The following is a 22,261-nucleotide window of genomic DNA, read 5'->3' on the forward strand; positions in this document are numbered from 1 at the left end:
TAATTTACCGTCCTGCTGCAGGGAATGGTCAAGTGAAATTCATCTTTGCATCCCATGAGATCGCACAGGGGCACTGTGGGTTTACAAAACCATGGAAAACATGACATTGTGTCCTGAGTTTATATTACCCTTACCTCAAAGAAAAGCCCTTTTTAAAGGGTTTCATTGTATGCTGTTACCAGTTTTGTGTTTTGATACATCAACACAGAACCATGTTTGCAAGATAATATTTTGTTGTGTTTTGTGTGTCTGCCTCAACACATAAATAAAACACACAGGCACAAACATATATTCCCTCAATGTTCTTTTCACCCTTTTGTTTTTGTCTCTGTTTGCTCTGTCAATATATCATATGTGCAGAATGTGGATGTGAAGTGGTAAGTGGAAAGGCATGACCCTGTTCCTTCCCCTTCCACACACACGTATACAAACACACAAACGCGGGGTCTGGACTTGTATTTTGCCCACCCCTTTCCCAGTAGTGTTGAGCTGCTATCTCTCTCTAACCTGTCAAGGCTGTCAGGTACTGATAGATGGCAAACAGATAGGGTGGAAGGAGAGGGAGGACATAAACAATGCTGGCCTCTGCGTCCTGCTCCGTCTTGGCCCCCACACAAAGCTGCCTTCTGGTAGTAATAGTGGAAGGCTTAGTAGTAACATTTCATTGCAAGCTGTTTTACTGCACTAAACATGTCCTTTTGCCTGCCTTTTTGCCTTGTTGACACATATTAAATCACCCTTTAGATTCCATGAAATTCATCAAAACTGGCCCACAGTTATCTGCAGGTGCCAAAGTGCAATGATTTGCACTTGTCTCTCCATGCTAATAGGTAATTGTTAGAATTGGTAAGGCTTGGATGCAGAAACTCATATGATGATTCATTGATGATTAATTGTAGATTTTATATACATATATAATTGTAGACTTCCTCAGCAAGAAAACACCAGTTGTCAGATGCTTTTCTTGTATTCACCTATCAGCAATACATGACGCAGAGAGAAGTCCACGTAGAAGTGAATGAGAAGTGGATTGAAGTGGAACATATTAGTAGAGAAAATAGCAGAAAAGCTGTTGCAGATGTGTTGTCAGATGGTAGAAGTTTGTCGCCTAACGTGTTTAATGTAACAGGAAGCTGGTTTTAACCCAAATAACTTCCTAAAATCAACGTTTGTACTGAAGTACATTTGGCACCTTTACCTACTCTAACAGTGGCTAAAAACAAGGTGAATTGTAATTCACAAATCATGCTCTGACGGGGCAAAACTATTATGGATGTTACCAATAATATTTCCTATAGCCATTGCTCTTAGTAAGCCTGAGAGGACAGGGAAGACACTGTAGAGATAAAAAGTAAGGCATTAAAAAGATAAGGGAAACATGTGTGCGCTAATGTTCTTACGTGTTTAGACATGCGGTATAGATACATTAATCCATATTCAACATGGACAATAAAGAGTGTCTACCTCTTTTATACAGCTCTATATATGTGCACACCAGATGTCTAAAAGCTCGCAGAAAATGCAGCACAGAGATTTAGCATGTCTGTTATTTATGGCAGCAAGCTCCTCTCGGAGGTCAGCACACGTAACGTCTTTGAAATGTAATTATGTAGTGAATGGTGAAGTGTGGATGCCGATGTGGCAATTTATGGCTGACTTAGTCCTAATGGATGGCAGCCGATCCACCTGATCCATTACACAACACACACACACACACACATTCCAAGGCCCTTGAACAGACTAAACGCATAATGGTGACACATAGGTTGAGGCGAGGAGTGCATGGCCCAGTGCAAGGAGAGGGCAGTGGAGATGTTCTGTGTGTGAGTGATCTCCTAGCTGATACATCTTCTCTGATTCAGGGTGACTGGTGTGGATTTGAAGCTAATGAAGGTTGTGCAGGTTCACAAAAGAAGGGTGCACCTAGAGATATAATATGTCTGCTTCTTTATGATGCAATATGATTTTTTTCGGTTGTAAAATGAAAAAAAGAAACAAAACATCCATCCTCACTTATGCTTAGAACTGTTTTAGAGCTTCAAGGTCACTTGCCGGATATCATGGACGGACCAATTGAGCTTGTTGAAAGGGTGCTGGCCTAGCCGGGATTGTTTTCCTATGGCCGCAATTAACTGTGAATGGAGATTAGGATTATTTCATTTACGTAATCTGGGCCAGGAGTCCCCAGCCAGTAGTGGTTGGAAGAGATAGAGAAGGATAAATTGGTAATGTCTTATAATGAGCGGCTACAACAGGCATGGTTTGGCCCCAACCAGACAAATAAGCATGCAGTCGCCCCATTGCCTTTTCCCTCCATTGTGACAGGGCCTAGAATGGGAAATCATTTTTCCATTTATTTTTTAATCATTTTCTCAATTTCCCCCTCCCTGCCATCCATGCCGAAAGTAATTTAATCTGTGGGCCACTTCAAAAGACGTGCTTTGTGCGCATGCTCACGCTTCTCCAAATAACACATTGCATATCTCTAGGCTTGGATGCAGGCCCCACCTCCGCTTTCCTTGGATGTTTGGTGTCATTTTGGCTGGACGTTTCCATTCTGTATTAATGGTATTTACTGTAGATTTGTGTTTTCCCTAAAAGGTCATTAGTGGCACAAGAGCTCAAGTGATAAGGACGCATGGAAAAAAACAGAGAACTGGAGTTAGCATAAAGCCGTGTTTGTGTGCATATCTGGGAATAGTAAGGAAAATGTTTCACCTCAACTTTGGTAACGAATATATTGTCAAATAAATAGAGTGAAATATTGGTTAAAAACAAGACAAATCCAATTGAACTGCATCAAGTTTCCAGACCGTTCTTTTGTCATGAAGCCATATTTGATGGAGGCTTTTCAGTGCACACAGGCTTAGCAGTTTGCCAGCAAATACAGCAGCAAATCCCATCTGAAAGTATATGTTGTCTCTCCTTAGCAATCACAGCTGAAAGGTGTCTGCCTGCCTGCACTCACACTTCAATTGTATGGACCCTGAAGATTTTTGTTTACTCTATTTAGTCTGGTGGTAGCATTATAAAGAGTGCAATAACCAATGATGAGTGGTGACCCTATAATTTTCTGAATACATGTATCTATGTAGCAGCCTTCCAGAGGCTAAATCATTTCTGCTGACAAATAATAAAAGAGAGGTGGAGGGTTGTAGGCACTGGCCCATAAATATTTAAGGACTGAGGGATTATTACAGAGTTGGGTTTTATAGGAAGCCTCAATTCTAATTGTAGTAGCTTGGAGGGATTGTGAATTGGATTGGATGCATTTTTGCTGCCAGTGGTGTCATGCCTTATACATTTCACCAACACGTGTCAATTGCTACCTTTTAGATCGATTACTCATGATTGTGACTGTAACCTTTATAAGAGAGAGAATTCAGTTTCATCCCGCAGAAGAAGAAACAGAGAACAAGACTGTGTAAGACCTACTTAAAGTATTGCAGCCTACTTTCTCATTCAGCCCACTGACCCTCAGCCACTCCCCAGTGGCACAGACCACCTTTCACCTTCCTCTCAGATCCTGTTGACTAGTGGATGAAGAAAAATGACTGTGACATTAGCTATCGATTCCACATTAACTCATCGGGCTCCATTGCTGTCTCAGACACATTGATTTCTATTTTGGTTGTCACTGGAGAACACACACACACAAAAAAAGGCGAGGCTTGCTAAGCTTTGAAAAATGGATGGGGTGTCCTTTTTTAAATGGCTGCCAGCTCACAACTCAGTGTTTTCACAGAGCCAACAACATCCTGCATGACTAAACTTTATGTGAGCGTGCGAGTGGGAATATTTTCTCCCTTTCATCCCTAGATCTACCGATGTTCAGTTCCTATCCTATTCATAATGCAATACTGATTAAGATGAGTGTCTACAGTAGCTTTACCTAGCATCCTTATATGCATTTGTTTAGAATTCACAAAAACACATCTCACCATTAGTTATTACTGAGGACTTCCCCTGGAATTTGTGCCAAGATTTGAGTAGAAGTGCACCAGTCTTCTGCTGCTAAAAGGCCTTTTTGCATATGCTCACATGATGAGCCTACGCTATACAAATGAGTGATGTAGCTGCTGAGTTAGTATCATGGTCTTTGTTCAACACCTGGCTGGTTGTTCAGAGGGAGGCCTGCACACAGGATAATGGACCTGATGGCAGGTGGCGATTTGTGTTGCACATCTGAAAGCTTTTCTGTTTAAATGTTGGCTGATTAAATGGTCATGGCACGGTGGGCACACAAGGATACAACAGCCAGTAGGGGTTGCAGCTCTGCCAGACTTATGGTCATCTCATTGGTTTTGTTGTTTTGCTGGCAATTTGGAAGAGTTTACACACCACATGGGTAAACAGTAATGAACATATCTATTTTTTTTTTTTTTTTTACTCTTGCTTTTTTTTAATTTTTTTTATGTTTTACGTGACTTCAGAAATTTTAGTATGCCGTGCACTAACTAGTTTTCATAACTAGACACGCACAAAGCAGGTTATATTTGCAGAAATTGTCTTTGTGCAACTGATTTTAGATTCATATGGCTCTTACAACACACTGAAAGAGATTGAATCTTTTGTCTGCTTTTGAAATTCCCAAAGGGTTTTAAAACATATAAAAGCAGTTATTATCATTATTTTTTGTGTGTTTTATACAGCCGCTGCCTTATTCTCCATTATCTTCCACTTACACTTAACAACAAAAGTTTTCAGTCTTGTTAAATAACAGTGTTGAAGCACATCATTTTCTTTTTATTTCCATGAATATTCATACCAACAATCTTAACACTTGGCTGGTTTAAAACACATCACTCTGCCAAAGTGGGAGAAATACAGCTGTGGAGTTTTTCATGGACAGTTATTGCATGGTGACAGATAGACATGTACCTCCCAATGTACACAAATGTCCCTTCTTCTAATGTCTACTGTGTTATTGTTTTGTATGTATTTGTATTTGTATGTATGTATTTGTGGTATATATATATATATATATATACCACAAATATCACCCAAATATCACGCTTAAACTTTGGATTACAACAACTTGTAATGTTAGAAACAATTTATTTACTTAACAACACAACAATATTAATTTATTCTTACTTGTCAAGACTACATTTTTAACTCCCCGGGATAGAGATGACATTGTGTTGGTGTGTGTGTAAAGCAGACAGTCTGCAGAGATTGATGACTAAAACAGGCAGTGATGACTCACTATACTTCCCTCAGTCATCCTTTGGTCCTAAGGCTGCCCTTCCAGTCAACCATATCAAGACTGTCAGAAGTGTGTTATAAAGAAAGGAAGAAAAGCAACACAATTAACAAGAACTAGTACATACCAGTATTTGACAAGAACTTGTATCTAGTCAAAGGAAATGACTCATGAATCTATTACTTAAAATGTGACTTGAATATATTATATTATATATATATATATATATATATATATATATATATATATATATATATATATATATATATATATATATATATATATATATTATATATATATTATATTCATAATGCAGGATAACATATAGCATTGTTTCCTTACTGAGGTTGCAATATTTACCGCTGTTTACTCATAATAAATGGTCAGCAACTATTATTTTTGCTTATTATTTATATTTTTAGTCAAACAAACAAAAACAGTTACCCTCCACATGCCCAAAACTTGAAAAGAGTAGAACTAATTTTTTTATTGAAAGGACCAATTACATATTCCCTTTTCTTGACACGCATGCAGACTAACCTTCACTTTTTCATGGACTTCTTTCACTAAATAGTAGCTCTTGAAACTTACCTTTTTATTCAGAAGTTTCAGTAGAAAAGATAGTTAAGTACCACACTGTGCACGTTCCTACATCACCAATGATGCATTTGAATTCAGTATTTGTGACGTAGAAGAAACACAATCCCTACATTCTCGTCATTGTCAAATATGTGCAGCTTCTTGAAGTGCCGCCTCCGTTCTGAAACTTTTTTCCCCCCTTTTCCACCCTCTGAACTGAGAACGGAGTTTTTTTGATCTGCCTAAAGGAACTAGTTTGTTTTTTGTTTGTTTGTTTTTTTTTTCTCTTACTTCCCTGCAGAGACAACAGAGTAGATGCAGGACAAAACATAAGAGAACCTCTCATATGGTGAAGACAAAGCAGAGACCTACTGTTTGTCAGAATGTGTTCATCAGACCTGTATACTGTGATGTGTGAGCAAATTTACAAACATATAAACATGGAACATTATGGTACATGAAGTAATGCTGTGAACTATCCAGTTGCTTTTCAGTAAAACGCTCACAATGATCGATGGATATCACTATGTTAGGATGCTCGAGCCCCATGCCACTGATGGCTGTGTATTCATGTGTGTTTATGTGCTAGAGTTGCCTGGGTGGCCATGGAAGTGTGTGTGCCACAGTTGGCACCACAACAGAATGCCAACATTATAGAGCTTTCATAAGACGCACACTGGGAAAGTGTTTATACCTGTGACTATTGGACCGTTTGTACTCATCCTCCAGAAATGAGTGTCCTCTCCTACTTTCTATCTAGCAGCTTCTCATCCCCTCTTTCCATCTATGAGTCTCCTTTCTCCTGATTTCCTTTGAAATCTCCCCAACTCACAGCTCATTTAGTTGTATATGCAGTGCTAAATGTGATCAGGTGCTGAATTAATTTACTCGCTTGCCTCGTATCTTGGAAACGTATGAAGTTGGTTCTTTTAAGCCTGACTGATGGCAAGATGTGAAATTGTGGGGATGATGTTCAGAGGAAAGATATGATGATGTGTAGAGAAAGAAGAAGCACAGGAAAAACAAATACAGGACTGTCAAAGAGATAGAGGGATTATATGTTTTTTTTGGTTTAGACAAACATAAATATGGTGAAAGATATCTGAGATGATGGAGAGAATGCAGAAAGATGTACAGCGAGATGGATGATGATTTTGATTATGATGATGCATCACAGTTGATAAAGAGAGAGAACGAAAAAGACGAGGGGAAGAAGGAAGAGAGGAAATGTCCGTGCAATTACTGTGGCTGCCAGAAAGAGGCTAATCGAATGGCGCTTGGCACAGCGGGCCTCTGTTCCACGCAGCTGGTGGAGGAGGGAGAGAATGGGCTTTGACAGTGGGAAGAAAAGATGGCTGCAGAGGAGAAGTTGCACGGATGCAAAGGAAACCAGTTTGTGGGATTCAAACATGGAGAGTAAATGGGACACAAAATTAGGGATGTCAGTCCTTGAGATAGGAAAAGATGGAGGGATGTTGGTATGGAGAACAAATGCAGAGAGATTTGATGTGCCAGAGAGAGTGAGTGGGCAAGTGTACGTGTGGGGAATTTGTAATGTCACATAACATTATGGTCCTCCATCTTTTGATGGGCTCTTAAGTAAAGATGCAAAAAGCTACTTGTACAGAGGGCTTATGTATAGTATTTGTAAAAAGGCATGAATGAAACCCTTTTTTTAATTTTTCAGGCACTGTGATTTCATATTTTGAAGTGTGTACTGTGTGTGTTTGTGTGATTGAGTCAATCACACAAGTGCAGAGTTTAATAGAATGAAGTGAAAGCTTAGCGATCAAAGCAGAAAGAGAATCTTTGCTGGCACTCGGCAGCAGCAAGATGGCTAGTCAATGCTAATTTCAATAACTCTTTAATTATTGGTGTCAGAGCTTCTTTGGATCACTGCATGCTGTGTGAGCAGGCAAGGCAGTGAAAAGAGAGGAGGCAGGATGAGGAGCGGTGGAGAGACAGGGATTCTCAGTGCTAAAATATTAATGGAAAATGAATGACAGCCGATATAAAGGAAGGTGCTCACGATGAGACGAAGAGGGTGAAAAAACAGCATGGAAGTGTCTCTTCTGTAATATTGATGCTGAGAGTTTGGTTGTAGGCCTTTAGATGGGAATGAAGGTTAACATCTTTCTCACTTACATATGCACTTCTCTCTGTGTCTCACTACCCACTTGAAGTCTAGCTCTTATTAAAAAAAAATCTCTTTCTACCTGTTAACATTTTCCTTACTCATTTCTCATTTTGGGAAATATTTGATGGTATTGCCTCTGCTTCCTTCTTCTCGTCACCTTGAGTTTGGATCACATCTATAAACGCTTGTTTATCCTGACACCACACTGTACCATTCCTCACATGTTCACCTCACATGCATTGTAACTGAATGTAGATGAATACTGAGCCTGAAATTGGCTTTTATTCTGCAGTAAGAACAGGTTGCAGTAGGATATGGAGAGGGAATTTTTTTTGGGAGTAATGCAGCACACTGTGAGAGATGGAGTTATTTCTCATAGCCATTTTGCACCACTAGATTTTTAATCCCACCTACAGCATTGCTTGTCAAACTAAAATGACCCCCATTGTTAGTTCCCCAGGAAAAAAAAATAATGACACTTCGCAGACTAATCCAGCAACTTAAGTTTGAGAGTGTCCTTTACTTAAGTGTCATTTCCCTTATGTATCTCTCTCACTGCTTGGTTAGATGCTGGCTTCAACATGACTGCCCATCTTTAAGTTCTGCAGTGTTTACCTGCCCACTATGGTAAAGAGTCTCAGTTTGGACTGCCTGATTTTAGTTGTAAATGCATGTCGTATGACCCCAAGAATGAGCATAGCGAAAACAAGACCACTTCAATTAGCCCAACATTTAGACCACTTCTGTGGTTTTCCTGTGATTACATGCTGTCAGAATGACAATTTTCTCAGCTTTTCCTTCTGTCTGTTGGTCCAATCTCTAAGTGAAAAGAATGTGCTGGCATGCTGTGGAGGCCAGAGTGGAGGACCTCTAACAAATGCTGCCAGCCTTGGTTTTTGTTGTCAGTTATTCAACACTTTTTTATTTGTTGTAGATTGTTTAGTTGCATTATGTGGTAATAAAGGCAAAAGATCAATTGTGTGCTCTTACAATTACAGTGTAGGACTATGGTAGTAATAGCTACTTGAGTTAGCCACACACCTGCAAATACTGTATTTAAGAAGTCTGAATGAGCCAAATATATACTTACATATATCAACAGTACATTTTTGCTCCTCTGTATTTTCTTCATTTGTCACTAAATTGGTAAATTTGTCATAAGCAAATTGAATGTCAGCTTAGCACACTGCTGCAATAAAATAGTAACACCAGCTTTGCTATTTGCACTTCACATGCACTTCACTGTATTATTCTATAATATTCATAACTTAACTGTTTGTAGTCTTGCCACTTTTTTTCCTCATTAATGATACGTGAACTTTCACATATTACACAGCAGTGGACTGTCACTTTCTCATCACTGTAAACAATGGCAAGAGTTGTCACAATACACCCTGTGGTGTCACACGTACCTTATCTTTTTAGTTCTTCATTCAAGGTTACCTAACTGAGCCTCAGGGAGCACTTCAGATGTCTACAGCGTAAAGAGTAGTGACACTGACACAGGACTCACACCAGAGTCACTTCTCCTACATTTGACAAGGTTGTGATAAAGCCGACTTCATATTAAGGGGAAAAAAGCAGAATGTGCAGCACAGTTGTCAGTGCCGTGCAAACTTGGTCATCAAGAAGTTTTCTGTTTGTGCATTGTACACTAAACAATTTCTCTAAATACCCACAGGCCTGCGGAAGCACACACACACATAATAAAGCACCCACGCACACTTGCTCAATGGCTGCCCATGTCAGTGCAGCTAAGAAGTGTCTGTGTGTGTGTGCACATGTGTGGTTTCACTGAAGCAGCAATACTCTGGGCCTACAGATAGTCAGGGAGAGACAGGGAATGAGTGGGACAGATAGGGCCTGATGTCTAATTAACTTACTGCCTTCAGAGAATGTGTGTGTCCTTAAATCCAAGGCAAATGATGACCACTGGGGAGAAGGAGGGAAGGCAGAAGATGGGGGGCAGGGTAGAGAAAGGGTACTTGGACATGGAAAATACCGCTGTAGTCCAGATAATAGCAGCGGAAGAAAGAAGCTGTATGTATATATTAAATGTAGATTATCTCCAGGTGCTGTAACTGACAAACGACATAGAAACCTAAGTGATTCACTCATTTAAATGTTGCATACAAGTATGCCCATTTCCTTGCCTTCTGGGTCCAGCCTTTAGTGGAAATTCCCTATGACAGCACAGCACAGGATTGACTGCACTGGTACAAATGAAAAAAATAAATAATATCACGTAGTGTGAGATTTAAAAATAATAATAATAAAAAAAAGAAACCCGTAGTAAGGCACAGAAGTCAGACAGAAAGAGATGCAAGGCACGGCAGAGGGAAGCAATGAATTAGAGTCTTTAATTAGAGCAGACATAGAATGCCGTCTGCGTGCATCATGCAGGCTAGGCCTGAAGGGAGGAGTATAAAGGGAAAGTCACTTTCAAGCTCCACTAATATAATGGGCCCCTCGTGGGACTAAGCAGGGGGTAGATGCTTTTTTAGCTCATTTCTGTATCTGTTCGTCTTAAAACTCTCCCTGCATTTAACCTGTTTCAAGGTTGGCCCAAACAGCTGAAGTCATTACTGTAGACCATGAGGTTAATGTGTGACTTTTTTTGCCATTATCATCTTCAGCAGCAGCAGCAGCAACACACAAATAGGGCCTTGTGCTAAGCCCAGTGTCATATCAGTCTTGTGTGGCTAAGCAGGCTGTTCAGTGAGTTGTGAAATTGAAATGCAGCCTTGGTTATTAGACAAACAGCCTATCTCCCGTACTGCTAGTTCACTGTCAATAGCCACTGTAGCGTCAACTAACAACACAACTCATTTGTTGATTAAGAAGAGCTGTGCACAGGCACTCATGCAACTTTACGGGCCTATGCATGTGTTTGCATATGAGAGCATATGCTTGCATTTTTGTGCCATCAGTATATATATCGCTGAGGCTACATTAGTGTGACATATTAATCTTCAGCCGCCGTACAAATGAATACATGACTTCTGGTTAAATATTCTATTTGAATTAATTAACCCCCTGACAGAGGTGTACAAATAAGAATCTGGGTGTATAGAAAAGCCTATAGGCTGTGTGTAGACAGCTACATGTGTGAAACAGTGGAATGTTGCAGTTAGTTGTAAACAGTCTTTTTATGTCAATATATATATATGTATCTGCAGTGTTGCAGTTCTCACTCACAGCTCTTCAGCAAACCTGTGTGAGAGTTGTGACAAGAAGAAAGAAAAAAAAAATCAAGACCTTTAGAATTCACTTGCTTATCGTGTAAGATTTTCAGTAATATAGAAGCCATTCGGCCAGTGTGTTAGGATAATCTTTTTATAACATGGGCAGAATGATAGCCATGGGGACTGGGCGAAATCCCACTGGGCTGGTAACATTTCGGAGTAGTTAGGATGGTCTGACAATATTTAACTTTACTTTAGGCTGAGCTGGAAGACCTGATTTTGGTATTTGTAGGTAAAAACAAACAGAAACCAAATCAGCTGTGACTGTGTTTACATGCACTTAAATAACCAGGTTATATTCAGCTTCCCTCTGTAGATTTCGGAACTGTTATGTAAATGTGAAACCTGGTTTCCATAATCGGGGTAGGGGATTAGAGAGAGACCAGGTAGTTTTCTCCTGAAGAACACAGATTTATCTGCCACATATAAGCACGACTGGGTTTCTAATCCGCTTTTTACAAGTGCATGTGTGCATGACAAAAGGCTGAATCCAGGAAAGGTAAGAGCCTGAAGTGGCTGGTTGAAAGGAAAGATCAATACAGTGAACAATGCATTCCTGTGTTAAAATAAGTCAGTCCAAAGTCAGAAGGAACTGTAGTCCTGTAGCTAAAAGTCAGCAGGCCATATTTCCAAACACATTCTTTATTTCCTACAGTAGTTCCACAAGTGCATGTGAATGTGCTGTGCAGATGAGTTACTGAATCAACTTGACTAGTGTATGGTGGTCAGGGGAGGAATATGGGTGGCACATAATCTCAATATTTTAAAACCAGCAGCTGCCAAAGTAACACGACGTCTAGTCCAGTTTTACCTCACCCTCTGGTGTATGAATGATCTGTGCTTAAGAGAAAGCCAGAGTGATACAGAGTGCAGAGAAGAAGGTAGGAAGATGAGAAGAGAAGCCTGATCTAATTAAAGCAATGTTTCTATAAATTGATAATTACCTAAGTGCAAAGTATCTTGTACATGTCCACACCTGAGATTTGTTCTTTAGGCTTAAAAAAACCCATTGAGCTGCAGGTTTGGGTTATGGCATGATCTCAAGCACACAAACCATCTAATCCTATTCTGGCTTTTGTTTATACCTCTCATGTCTGTTTGCCCTTTTAAGTTGTTGATTTTAATGAGCAACCTGGTTTTGAAAAAAATAAATCTTTGTTCTGACAAGGTGACAGCAGAAATGATATTTACTCTTCTAAATTCTAATATTGGGAAGCAGTTATCACATCCGCTCAATGCTTCTATCTCACTCCCTGCCATATTGGTTGATTCATGTTGCTGTTATCATTGACAAGCCTCCAGAGGAAAAGGTTAGCCTTTAGCTAAAGTGTTTACAATACAGCAGTCGATTAAATACCATTTAAGCTCCTGTGCTCTCTTTGTTTTATATTTAGTGAATCCTCTGTGTTGATAATGTTCCATTCACCATTGAATGTCAGTGCATTATTGATTAGGTTTAAGTTTATCTTAGCTATGTGCGACAGTCTAAGTTATTGGCAGTGTTGTGAAACAGTTTTGACCTGTCAACATTATTGGTTTTATCTTTCTAAAGTCAGTCTTCCAGCAATTCTGTGGGTAGTAACACCAACTTTCAATGCTAGGATCAAGATGTCAAGCTCCCTTAGCAACAAGTTTCACTCATTACATTTCTTTTGCTGCTGACTTAATGCATCTTTTGTGGTTTAACCATACCGGAGTACTTATTACTTTGCTCAACTTTGGCATTTACTGGAATTTGACCTTAAACTGAGGTGGATTCTTTGTGCCTGTGTATGTGTGTGAGGTGTCGTTCTTGGAAATTATTTTTTTCTACCAATTTGCAAGTTAGAGAGGAGGTTTGAATTAGACTTGCCCTCAAGGTGGGTAGAGCAGGCAGAATATTTTATAAAAGTAATCTTTATAAACACTAATCATCAAAATAACAACTTAATTACAAAACTATACACAAAAAAATACAAATTTGTCAAGAAAAGCATGCTTTTTCTTGAATGCTGGTGGGCATGTATACACACTCAGTAAACAGCTACACTCTACTCTCCTGCTGGCACAGACTTTAACACATTAAATAAAATGGATAATTCTTCAGGCAATTTGCCAGGGATTGTGATACAATTAAAAGAACCTGCATTAAACACCAGTCACCCAGCCAAATAAACACCACATTGTTTTTCATTTACTCTATTGACAGTGATGGGTGATAAAAAGTGCAGTTCATTAAAAAGTGTGCATGTTTGTCTTTAGAGAGTCAGTTCACATTTGAACATGCCTTCATTTTTTCTGCAAGATTCATTTAGCTGATGTTTGTGCACTTGCATTAATATTGTTTTTTGCCTTCTGCAAAATATTTTCACCACAGTCAACCTGTGTTCAGTGGACTTAAAGGAAGAAATAAAATAAAGCTATGAATTTTATGTCTGCTATACACACTGAATGACATGGTGTGGCATTTATGTTATATACAGTGCATTTAGAATACATGCTGTATAGTAGTATATATCCTCATTTTTTATGTGCAGTGTACTTATGTGCAGTCTTGACATGAAACTTACATAGAGTTAATAATATAGAAGTTAGAGCTTTCATAACAAATAGCTACAAACATCCATCTGGCTATTTCCTATTTATCCTGTAGGGGATCACTTTGGGTCTGGAACCAACTCCAGTCCATCATAGGGCTATAACTTGAGAGAGGCAAAAGAGTGGTATCATATTTTGTACATTGAGCTTTTTTACTCATATGTGATTAGCTTGTAACATACTAAGTTTTTTTTTTAAGTTGACCCCAAAAGTGTCCGGTTCATGCTTCAGACAATCAGTGTGTCACTATGCTACCATTATAAAGAGAAGGTGTCTCAGAAACAAGGTTTGTATTAACAATGTCACTCTGTAATGCGATATAATGTACAAGATGTATGGCTAAGTGCAACATGACAGTGTGGCTAAGTCTAAGTGAAGGGTACATTCTGGCTCAAGTTAAAAGGGCTTATTATGTACCTCACCAGTATGCTTTCTGTTGGCTAAGGACTCGGCCTTTTAGGAGCACACAAGCCTATCGTTAGTGTCAGTTTACTTGACATTTTCTTTGTGTACCGTTGATCCCAGAGACTCAACAGCCCTCAACTGTGATAATAGTCACCTGCCAGAAACCCACAGTGGCAAAGAGAAAAAAATGACTGGGAGAAAAATGAATAAGTAGAAAGAGGAAATATTGCAAATCAGAGAGGAAAAGAGAACAGAGGTGGGGTGGAGTGGGGTCTCGAGGTTGCTGCCATAGTGTCTAATATTGTGGTTACAAAATGGATGGTTTCCAAGGTGACGGACAATTATAGGCAACTGTTTTATGCCCGTTATGTCTTCTCCTTTTCTACCTGCAATTAGCCTGAAGAACAAGAGTGTGAAAAACTGAGAACAGGCTACATATAAACTAGATGACCCTAAGTGCAGCAGTAAAAAAAAGAACAAACCTACACAGAACACACCTTGTTTTCAGTGTTGTGTCATATAAGCCTTGTGATAGATAAATCATTGTGCAAATCTCTCACAAATGTATTCCTATCACTTAGAAATATGTACTTATTTTCTGTTACCACCTGCCTGACTCTCTAGTGCCCTTCGAATACTGTCAATCAAAGTAATGGCATACAGGATTAAATTAGAACAAACCGTGCTCTCTTAAAATGTGACCTGCAGCTACATTTAAAGTTGTAGGAGCTCAAGGAATCTAATCAGTAGTCTTTATGCCAAGGGCTATGAAAATGCATGTCTTCCATGGCTGTCCTCCAACGTGCTTAGTCGTGGGTTGGAATAAAATTAATGGACACCTGATTAGAACTGGTGATCTGAACATTTCAATGGAAAATTCAACAGTACAAATTGTCAAAAAGATGTGTGGTTTTGGGCGAGCAAAGTTTCCCTTAATTCATTTTCATTTTTGTCTCAATTTTCACTCTTTTCTGGAGAAAACTTCACCACCCCAAAGGAAGTGCTGGCTACAATAGCTGAAGCTTTGTATCCACCTGTATTATCATAAGGAACTGCAACATGCTATCATGTTTCAATGAGGCTTAAATAGAAATATTGTGTTAGGCTCAATAGGTAAACAGAAAAGGACAACTTGAGTGTCTCTTCGTTCACTTTCATTGCCTCACTGTGCTCAAATCGTTCTGTATTGACAGTCTTTTGGCAGCATCTCTCAGAACAAAGGAAGCACTGTGATAGCACATTTACTATGGCTCAACGAGCATCTCAAGTGGGTAACGAATGGTCAGTGCAACAAAGGACTTTGGCCTCTAGCAAATGGGCTTCGAAAGAGGCAAATTATAGCACCTTTTTTACAGGATTACAATCAGTCAGTCGATCGATACATACAGTAATCACCTGCTGTGCGGATAAAGGAGAATGGAGAGGATTGGTGGTGGGAACAATGTTCCTGTAGTTCAACCTCCACAACAGATCTATAATTGTATCCACAAATAGCCAATGCAGCTCACTAGTGTAAAGTCAGGTCACAGTGGTAGATGAGAGGAGTCCTCCATAGTGGGAAACTACACAGAGTCATTTGTATAATGACGGCAAAGTGTGATCCAATACATGACTTGAGCAGACACATACTGAGAGACATTAAGAAAGACGAAAGGCAGGGTACACCCTGTACAAGACAGCAGCCTATCACAGGGCTGTCACATACCCCAAAAGGATTTGAAGTAGCAACTACTCATTGTAGTCACACCAATGTTTGCCTTACAATATCACACGTTTAGTGCGACCAAAAAAATTGTTTGCTCATTTAAATTTGTGTAAGCAAATTATATTGGTTTGCTACAACTGCATTGTTGTGGGTGCACACAGTAAAGTTGCAATTTATTTTCGTACAACATTTTAGCACTGAAACCTCCACAAAATGCTCATTTCAGGACAAATAATCTGCCAATCAATAGCAGCACTGAAAGAATGATGCATCCCGCTCCGGTCAGATCAGTACACTGACTTTTATTTTTATTATTTCTATGATAGACAACACAGCACCACTGGACTTGTTTGAGCCTTCAATTCAGTGGCCTTTGCGTGAGCTTAGAATATCAGAAATGTTTTTATTAAGGACAGCTGACAGATCAGATTTATATGTGAGGGAGACAAAGAAGGTAAAATCCATGAAGGGTGAAATCTAAGGTAGGACACAGAGATCTGAGTAAACAATCAATCACACCACCTCAGCATTTTTTCTCCTTCTGACACTGTAACTCTCCACATCTGTATCTTCATCCTTGCTTACTCTGTCTCTGTTTTCCCAGTCAATGTTTTTTCTTTGGTGTATTTTTAGTCACTCTTTTTCTGCAGTTTGCTTAATGAACAGTTATAGATGGATAGAAGAGGAACATACTGTGTGTTTATGAAATCTTTGTCACTGCCTGAGGGATGAGTTGGTGTGTTCATATGTGTCTGTTTGTTTGCCCGTGTTTTTATCTTTTTTTTTTCCACAAGTGTTTGAGCAAAGGGAAGTTCTTTAAAACTGGCCAAATGTTTAATAAGCAAACAAACATTTTTCACAGCAGTTCACAAGCCTTTGCTTGTGCCTTGCAGCTAGCATAGTAGACTAGCCGCTGTCTGTGGACCCAGCAGGCCTGTTTGATTCATGAAGCAGCATCAAAGCTTTCATATGCCCCTTACATTTCCCACTACTCTCTCTCATCTTGCTGTTGAATCGTTTCTCCAAAGCTGTCGGATACTGTCTCTGCAGGGTGGAATGCACTCATCAAAACCTAATAGAGGGTGGCTGTATATGCACGTTGGTGTGTGCATGTAAGAACAGCGAGGTAATGAGATGTGACGAGCGGATTTGCCAGCATGTGGTCATCTAGATTTTGGATGTTTTCACACGCACCAACACTTTGACTTGTCTTATTCCATTTTCTCTTCCACTAATTCCCCCTAAAACTACCTAATCACTCCCAATATGTAATTCAAATGGTTAAAACAGCAGTATGTTAAGGTTCATTATGTGTTGACTAATGCCTCACACAAGTTTGGATGGAGCTATTCATGCAGCTCATCTTATTAAACCTGTTCTTTTCAGCCTCTTCAGTTCAATTTAATAACACATGCTGCACTGAACTTTTATTATAGTAATATTCACCAATGATTAGTCTAAAATGGCACTTTCAGGGCAAAATTGACAAACAAAGTGATATTTTATTACTGTTTATGATGCCTTGTTTTTTTCTGGACACTCTGGTCATAAATCACAGCTGTAGCAGGACAGGAAGCATATTTATTTACTGTACACACGCTCTGATGCTCATAGTTGCCTGTGGCTCTCAAGAAAAGCTATAGCAAGACTGAAGACTGCATGGCCACTGGATGTGTGTGGGTTGTAGTGTGTGATGAGCTGTGTCAATAGCATTGATTCCACTTGGACTGAAATTCCATCGTCATTCTTCCCCCACACACTTGAACTGAAATGAAGTAACCCCTCGAGAAAAATTGAAGGCCACCCACTATGGAGGACAGGCTACTTGGCACGATGTTTGTAGCAAATTCCTTAGTTATTGTTGTTGGTGCGACTGTGATGGAGGTCAAAGTTAGTGAAAGCAACTCTCCCTCACAGCTTGTGGCAGAGGTAGGACTGCAGCTATTTAAACTTTTACCATGCTATTTTTCCAGAAGAACACCCAATAATGAGTGATCTTTCTGACCAGTAGTCTCAGTTGCAGATTTAACTTGCTCAATTTTGCCAAAAAGGTGTCAAAAGCGGTCTGACTAGTAGGACACAAACATGAAAAAATAAGAGGCTAACTGACCCCCAACCATGATATTACTAAATCCTGGATCAAAATGCCATGTATATTTCTGAAGCACCCTGAAGTCCAGGCACCATAACAAGCCACAAGTAGGCTGAATGCACAAGGGCAGATGATGCACTCCATCTTGCCTCATTACATCTGCTCATTCATAAAGCAATTGTTGGTTAGATTACCCTGCTTAGACAGTGAACGTATCATTTTGACCCCTGAAAATCCCTAGCACTAAAGGTCTGTTAAGCAAATGCTTTCAAATCAAATATTAGAGGAACTCAACATTTAATTAATAATAAAGATGCCATTACTAGTGGTTAAATTTCAAATGAGTCATTTCTGAAATGCAGTCAGGGCCTTTGGTGAGGTTAATTGAGACCTTGACAGCACTTTAGTCTCTGCTGCATATTTCTGTGTCTCGTCTTTCCTCTGGCTAAAGTGTCTGCTCTTGGGCCTTCTGTTCATTAAACAGACATAAACAAAAGAAAGTTTTTTGTTTGCTGCTCATGTCTCTCCTCTGCAAGCGGCTCAATCTCACTGAGCTATTGGAAGCAATCACAAGCTGTTTGTTGCTTACCGTTAACAGGCCATACTATGGGAGGGGATCCAACTTAGTACATAATTGAAAATGGTTGCTGTGGTCCATTTGCCACGCTTTTGTTCTTCCTACATCAGCAATGCAGGCACCGCCAGGATGCTACTCTTGGGGGAATTGCTTTTGTGTGTCATCCCCCCACCCCCCTACCATCTTACTCTCTTCTTCTTTGATGCCTTTTTTATGACAATTCACACTTCAGTTGAGATTGCTCTAAATTTCGATTTCAGCCTAAATGCTCTTTTAAGTAGCTGTCTTTCTCTGGATGTATTTGTCCCTTTATTTGTCCCTCTTTTTTTTCACCCCACCCCTGAAATGTTTTCTTTTATGTGAGTGTATCCACCCATATTATGTTTGTGTCAAAGTGAGTGCTATCATTTTTTTAATGATCCAGAAGTATCGCAGTTAGTATGTCACTTAACACAGTGCTCTGTCTTCCTCTCTAGGGCTTGCTTTCTTTTTTTTTGCAATAGTATAGTAAAGTTTTGTGTGTGTATATGTATGTATATACACACATATATACATATACACACACACAAAACTTTATACTATACTATTGCAAATAACTGCTGTGCTAAAAAGCATTATTTCCTAACAATCTTCTTCTTTCACTTGCTCTTATAGCAAACTCACTCACTCAAGAGATTTGGCTTTAAATTTGTCTGCCAACAGACCACCTCCTTTGGTCACCCCAACCTGTCTCTCTAAGGAAATGCACCGAGGTCTTGAAGTGATTTTGCTGTAATGGAACTTCAGGATGAACTAAATTTGATGATCCACCTGTAGGGGAGGGGCTTCTTCTTCCCGTTTGAGCCCTAAACCTCATTACCAGAGGCTGAATCCTCAATCTAGCCTCTGCATGGAAACAGAGGTGTGGAAGGGCAAATGAACACAGGAAGTAGAGTGTCACTTATGATCCCAAGTTCATGTCAGGAAACCAGTTGATTTGTATAACAGCTGAATGAGGAAAAGACCTTTGAGAGTTGAGAGAGTTGTGGTTGTTCATTCTAAGAATCAGCTGATCTAACCAAATATCTTTCAGCTTTATCATATTTAATATGAAACTCAGTTGATTATACACATAAATAAGGTAAACGGATATCATGGCATGAGAAGTAAAAACATTTGTCCAGAAGACATGTTATATATAATACCATTACATAACCAAAGGATATAATTTGGCGATCAGGACAAACATTTGTTCGTCCAGCTTTTTAGTGTCCATATTTGGACTGGTGTGATGATGGAGGTGCCACTGTTGTGAGTGTTCTTGCAGCCTCCTTTCTGTTGTGACAGCTGCAGGTGTTTGTTCAGTTCTTGACAGATGTGCGCAGTGTCCTCCCTGGCTGCTGTTCAGCTACTGTTTGACATGTGTCCATTGTACAAACTGTCTGTTTTGACTGGTAGTGTGTGAACAAAGCTCAATGCAGTGGAAGGAGGCCATGTGCTGCAGACAGACTGGCAGGCATTAGCAAACACCTTTTTCTTCCCTTTCTGTGGGGCTTTTTTGAGTTGCTCTTTTAATCCACTTTGTCTGGTGTTGGCACTGGTGTTTGTTTTTTGCTGTACTTCAAAAACATTTTTATGTCTAATTCTAACCCAGTTGTTTGTTGTGCTTGGGTGGAAGTTATTTATTTTTTCTACACAAGACACTGTTTTATATGCCAATACAGATATTTGTATCATCCTCAACAGAAGCTGATACCTTGATTTAGTGAAGTGAAATAAAACTATTATAAATTCTAAAGTCAGCAGTTTCCGAGTGGTAACTACACAATGTTCTCATTTTTCACTGCAACGAAACATTGCAACCCTTGTTGAATCAAATGACTGCTTGTCATGAGTAATTGTGGCTTTCTATTGCATTTAGTGGTGTCGCACATCTTAAAACATGTCAGATATCACAATTTAAAGGCTTTTTATGGAGCCATACATCAACCACAATGCATTCAATGACCTGTTCTTTTACAATATGTTGTCTTACCTTTCTTTTTTACCTTTCTTTTTTCCCCTCTGCCTCCATCCTTCTCCAGGTAAGGAAGAGTCAGTAGCCACCTTCAAGGGCAACGAGTTCTTCTGCTACGACCTGTCCATGACACCCATCCAGAGCAGCACTGACGAGATTACGCTCTCCTTCCGAACACTGCAACGCAACGGCCTGATGCTGCACACTGGCAAGTCAGCCGACTATGTGAACCTTTCCCTTAAGAGCGGCGCAGTTTGGCTGGTCATCAACCTGGGCTCAGGGGCCTTCGAGGCCCTGGTGGAGCCTGTCAATGGCAAGTTCAACGACAACGCCTGGCATGATGTGCGCGTCACCCGCAACCTGCGCCAGGTAAATATTGTCTGTATAATCTAGGGGCGCTGCAGTCAGAGTGGTGTTCTGTCTGCCACCCATCCCTTCATCTCTCTTTTCTTACAGGGTGCAGTGAACACATGGGATGATTGTCTCACATTTTTTTTACTCTTCTTTGTTTTCTTCCTTCTCATCTTAACAGAATTTTCTTTTTTTCCAGTATGCAGGTGAACAGAAGGTCCTCGCTTTGTCTTTTTCTTTTGTTATTAGTTTCATATTTTGACTAAATGACCAAAAATATCCATCTCACCTTCATCAGAGTTCAGGCACACTGAGATTATGATCCCACCTGTAGTAAGATTATAGTTAACATTCATCATAATGAAATTTAGCCACCTATGCACATTTAAGGTCTATTCTAGGACACTTGGTCTCTGGTCCTATTAATGAACAAGTAAAGAAAGTGCTCTGCTCAGTATATATGCACGTACTCAGCTACACAAAGGGAATGCACCCCAATTTATCAAAGGTGACAATGCACTTACAACCTTTCTGAACAAATTACCCAACACATCTTTGCAAACATTTAATCGCAGCTAATGGAAAACAAAAGCCCGCAAGCAACCAAGTGTCTGTGTGTACCATATGCATATGAGTGAGGTTGTGTTAAATGTTTAGATCCATGCACAGCAAAATGCTAACATACACAAACAGTCCACTTCTCAATACCGGCCCCTCTGGAAGCACCCTAGTCATCAATTGGCAGGTGCAGATACCAACAGTGAGATACAATCAATTTCACTTACACTTGCCTTGCCTACTTCTTCACATTTTTTTAGTAAATGTAATTGGAATGAATGGCTTGTCAGAACTAATAATGGCTATTGTAAGCAACCCAGAATGCAAAAAAGGCCTTATGTGAATGCATTACCACAAAGATGGTGCATCAGCTTCTTTGTGTGAGTCTGCAAAAACATCTCCAGAAGGTTGGAGGAAAAAGCCACCGGCAGTATGAAGCATCCCTCTTTTTAGATGCTGCAGACATTTTCTCATCAGAAAAAAAAAAAAAAAAAGAAAAGAAAAAACCTGAGAGCAAAGTGCTCCTTAATGTGGACTAAGTGCTGTTAAATTATAGGGAGAAATTTCATGCAAACCAGACTCCAATTTTTGTTATATTTCAACGATATTATTATATATCAGTGTGGAAAGTTAGACATGGTTATAACGCATTGGGTTTTTGAAGCTAAAGTTTTATTAGCCTAAGCTGTACAAGGATAAAGGCAAATGATCACACACAGAAAATGAGAAATACACAGTTGGAGTAAAATATGTTATTCTCTAGAGCAATGGGTGATCAGCAGAGTGATACTAGCTTAATGAGTTTAGGAAGATAACAGTTCTAAAGATTTACA

The 22,261-nt window shown here is 39.6% G+C and overlaps 1 protein-coding gene across 1 annotated transcript in view; it reads left to right on the forward strand.

The window, feature by feature from the left end:
• The window catches only part of nrxn2b (neurexin 2b), a 437,176-nt gene that overhangs the window by 115,776 nt on the left and 299,139 nt on the right, over positions 1 to 22,261 (forward strand). Inside the window, exon 5 of the mRNA XM_028428850.1 lies at positions 20,587 to 20,888. Coding sequence (XP_028284651.1) covers positions 20,587 to 20,888 — 302 coding nt within the window. The remainder of the gene's footprint in view (positions 1 to 20,586; positions 20,889 to 22,261) is intronic.

The sequence above is a fragment of the Parambassis ranga genome, chromosome 18 (genome assembly GCF_900634625.1).
Source record: "Parambassis ranga chromosome 18, fParRan2.1, whole genome shotgun sequence".
NCBI lineage: Eukaryota > Metazoa > Chordata > Actinopteri > Ambassidae > Parambassis > Parambassis ranga.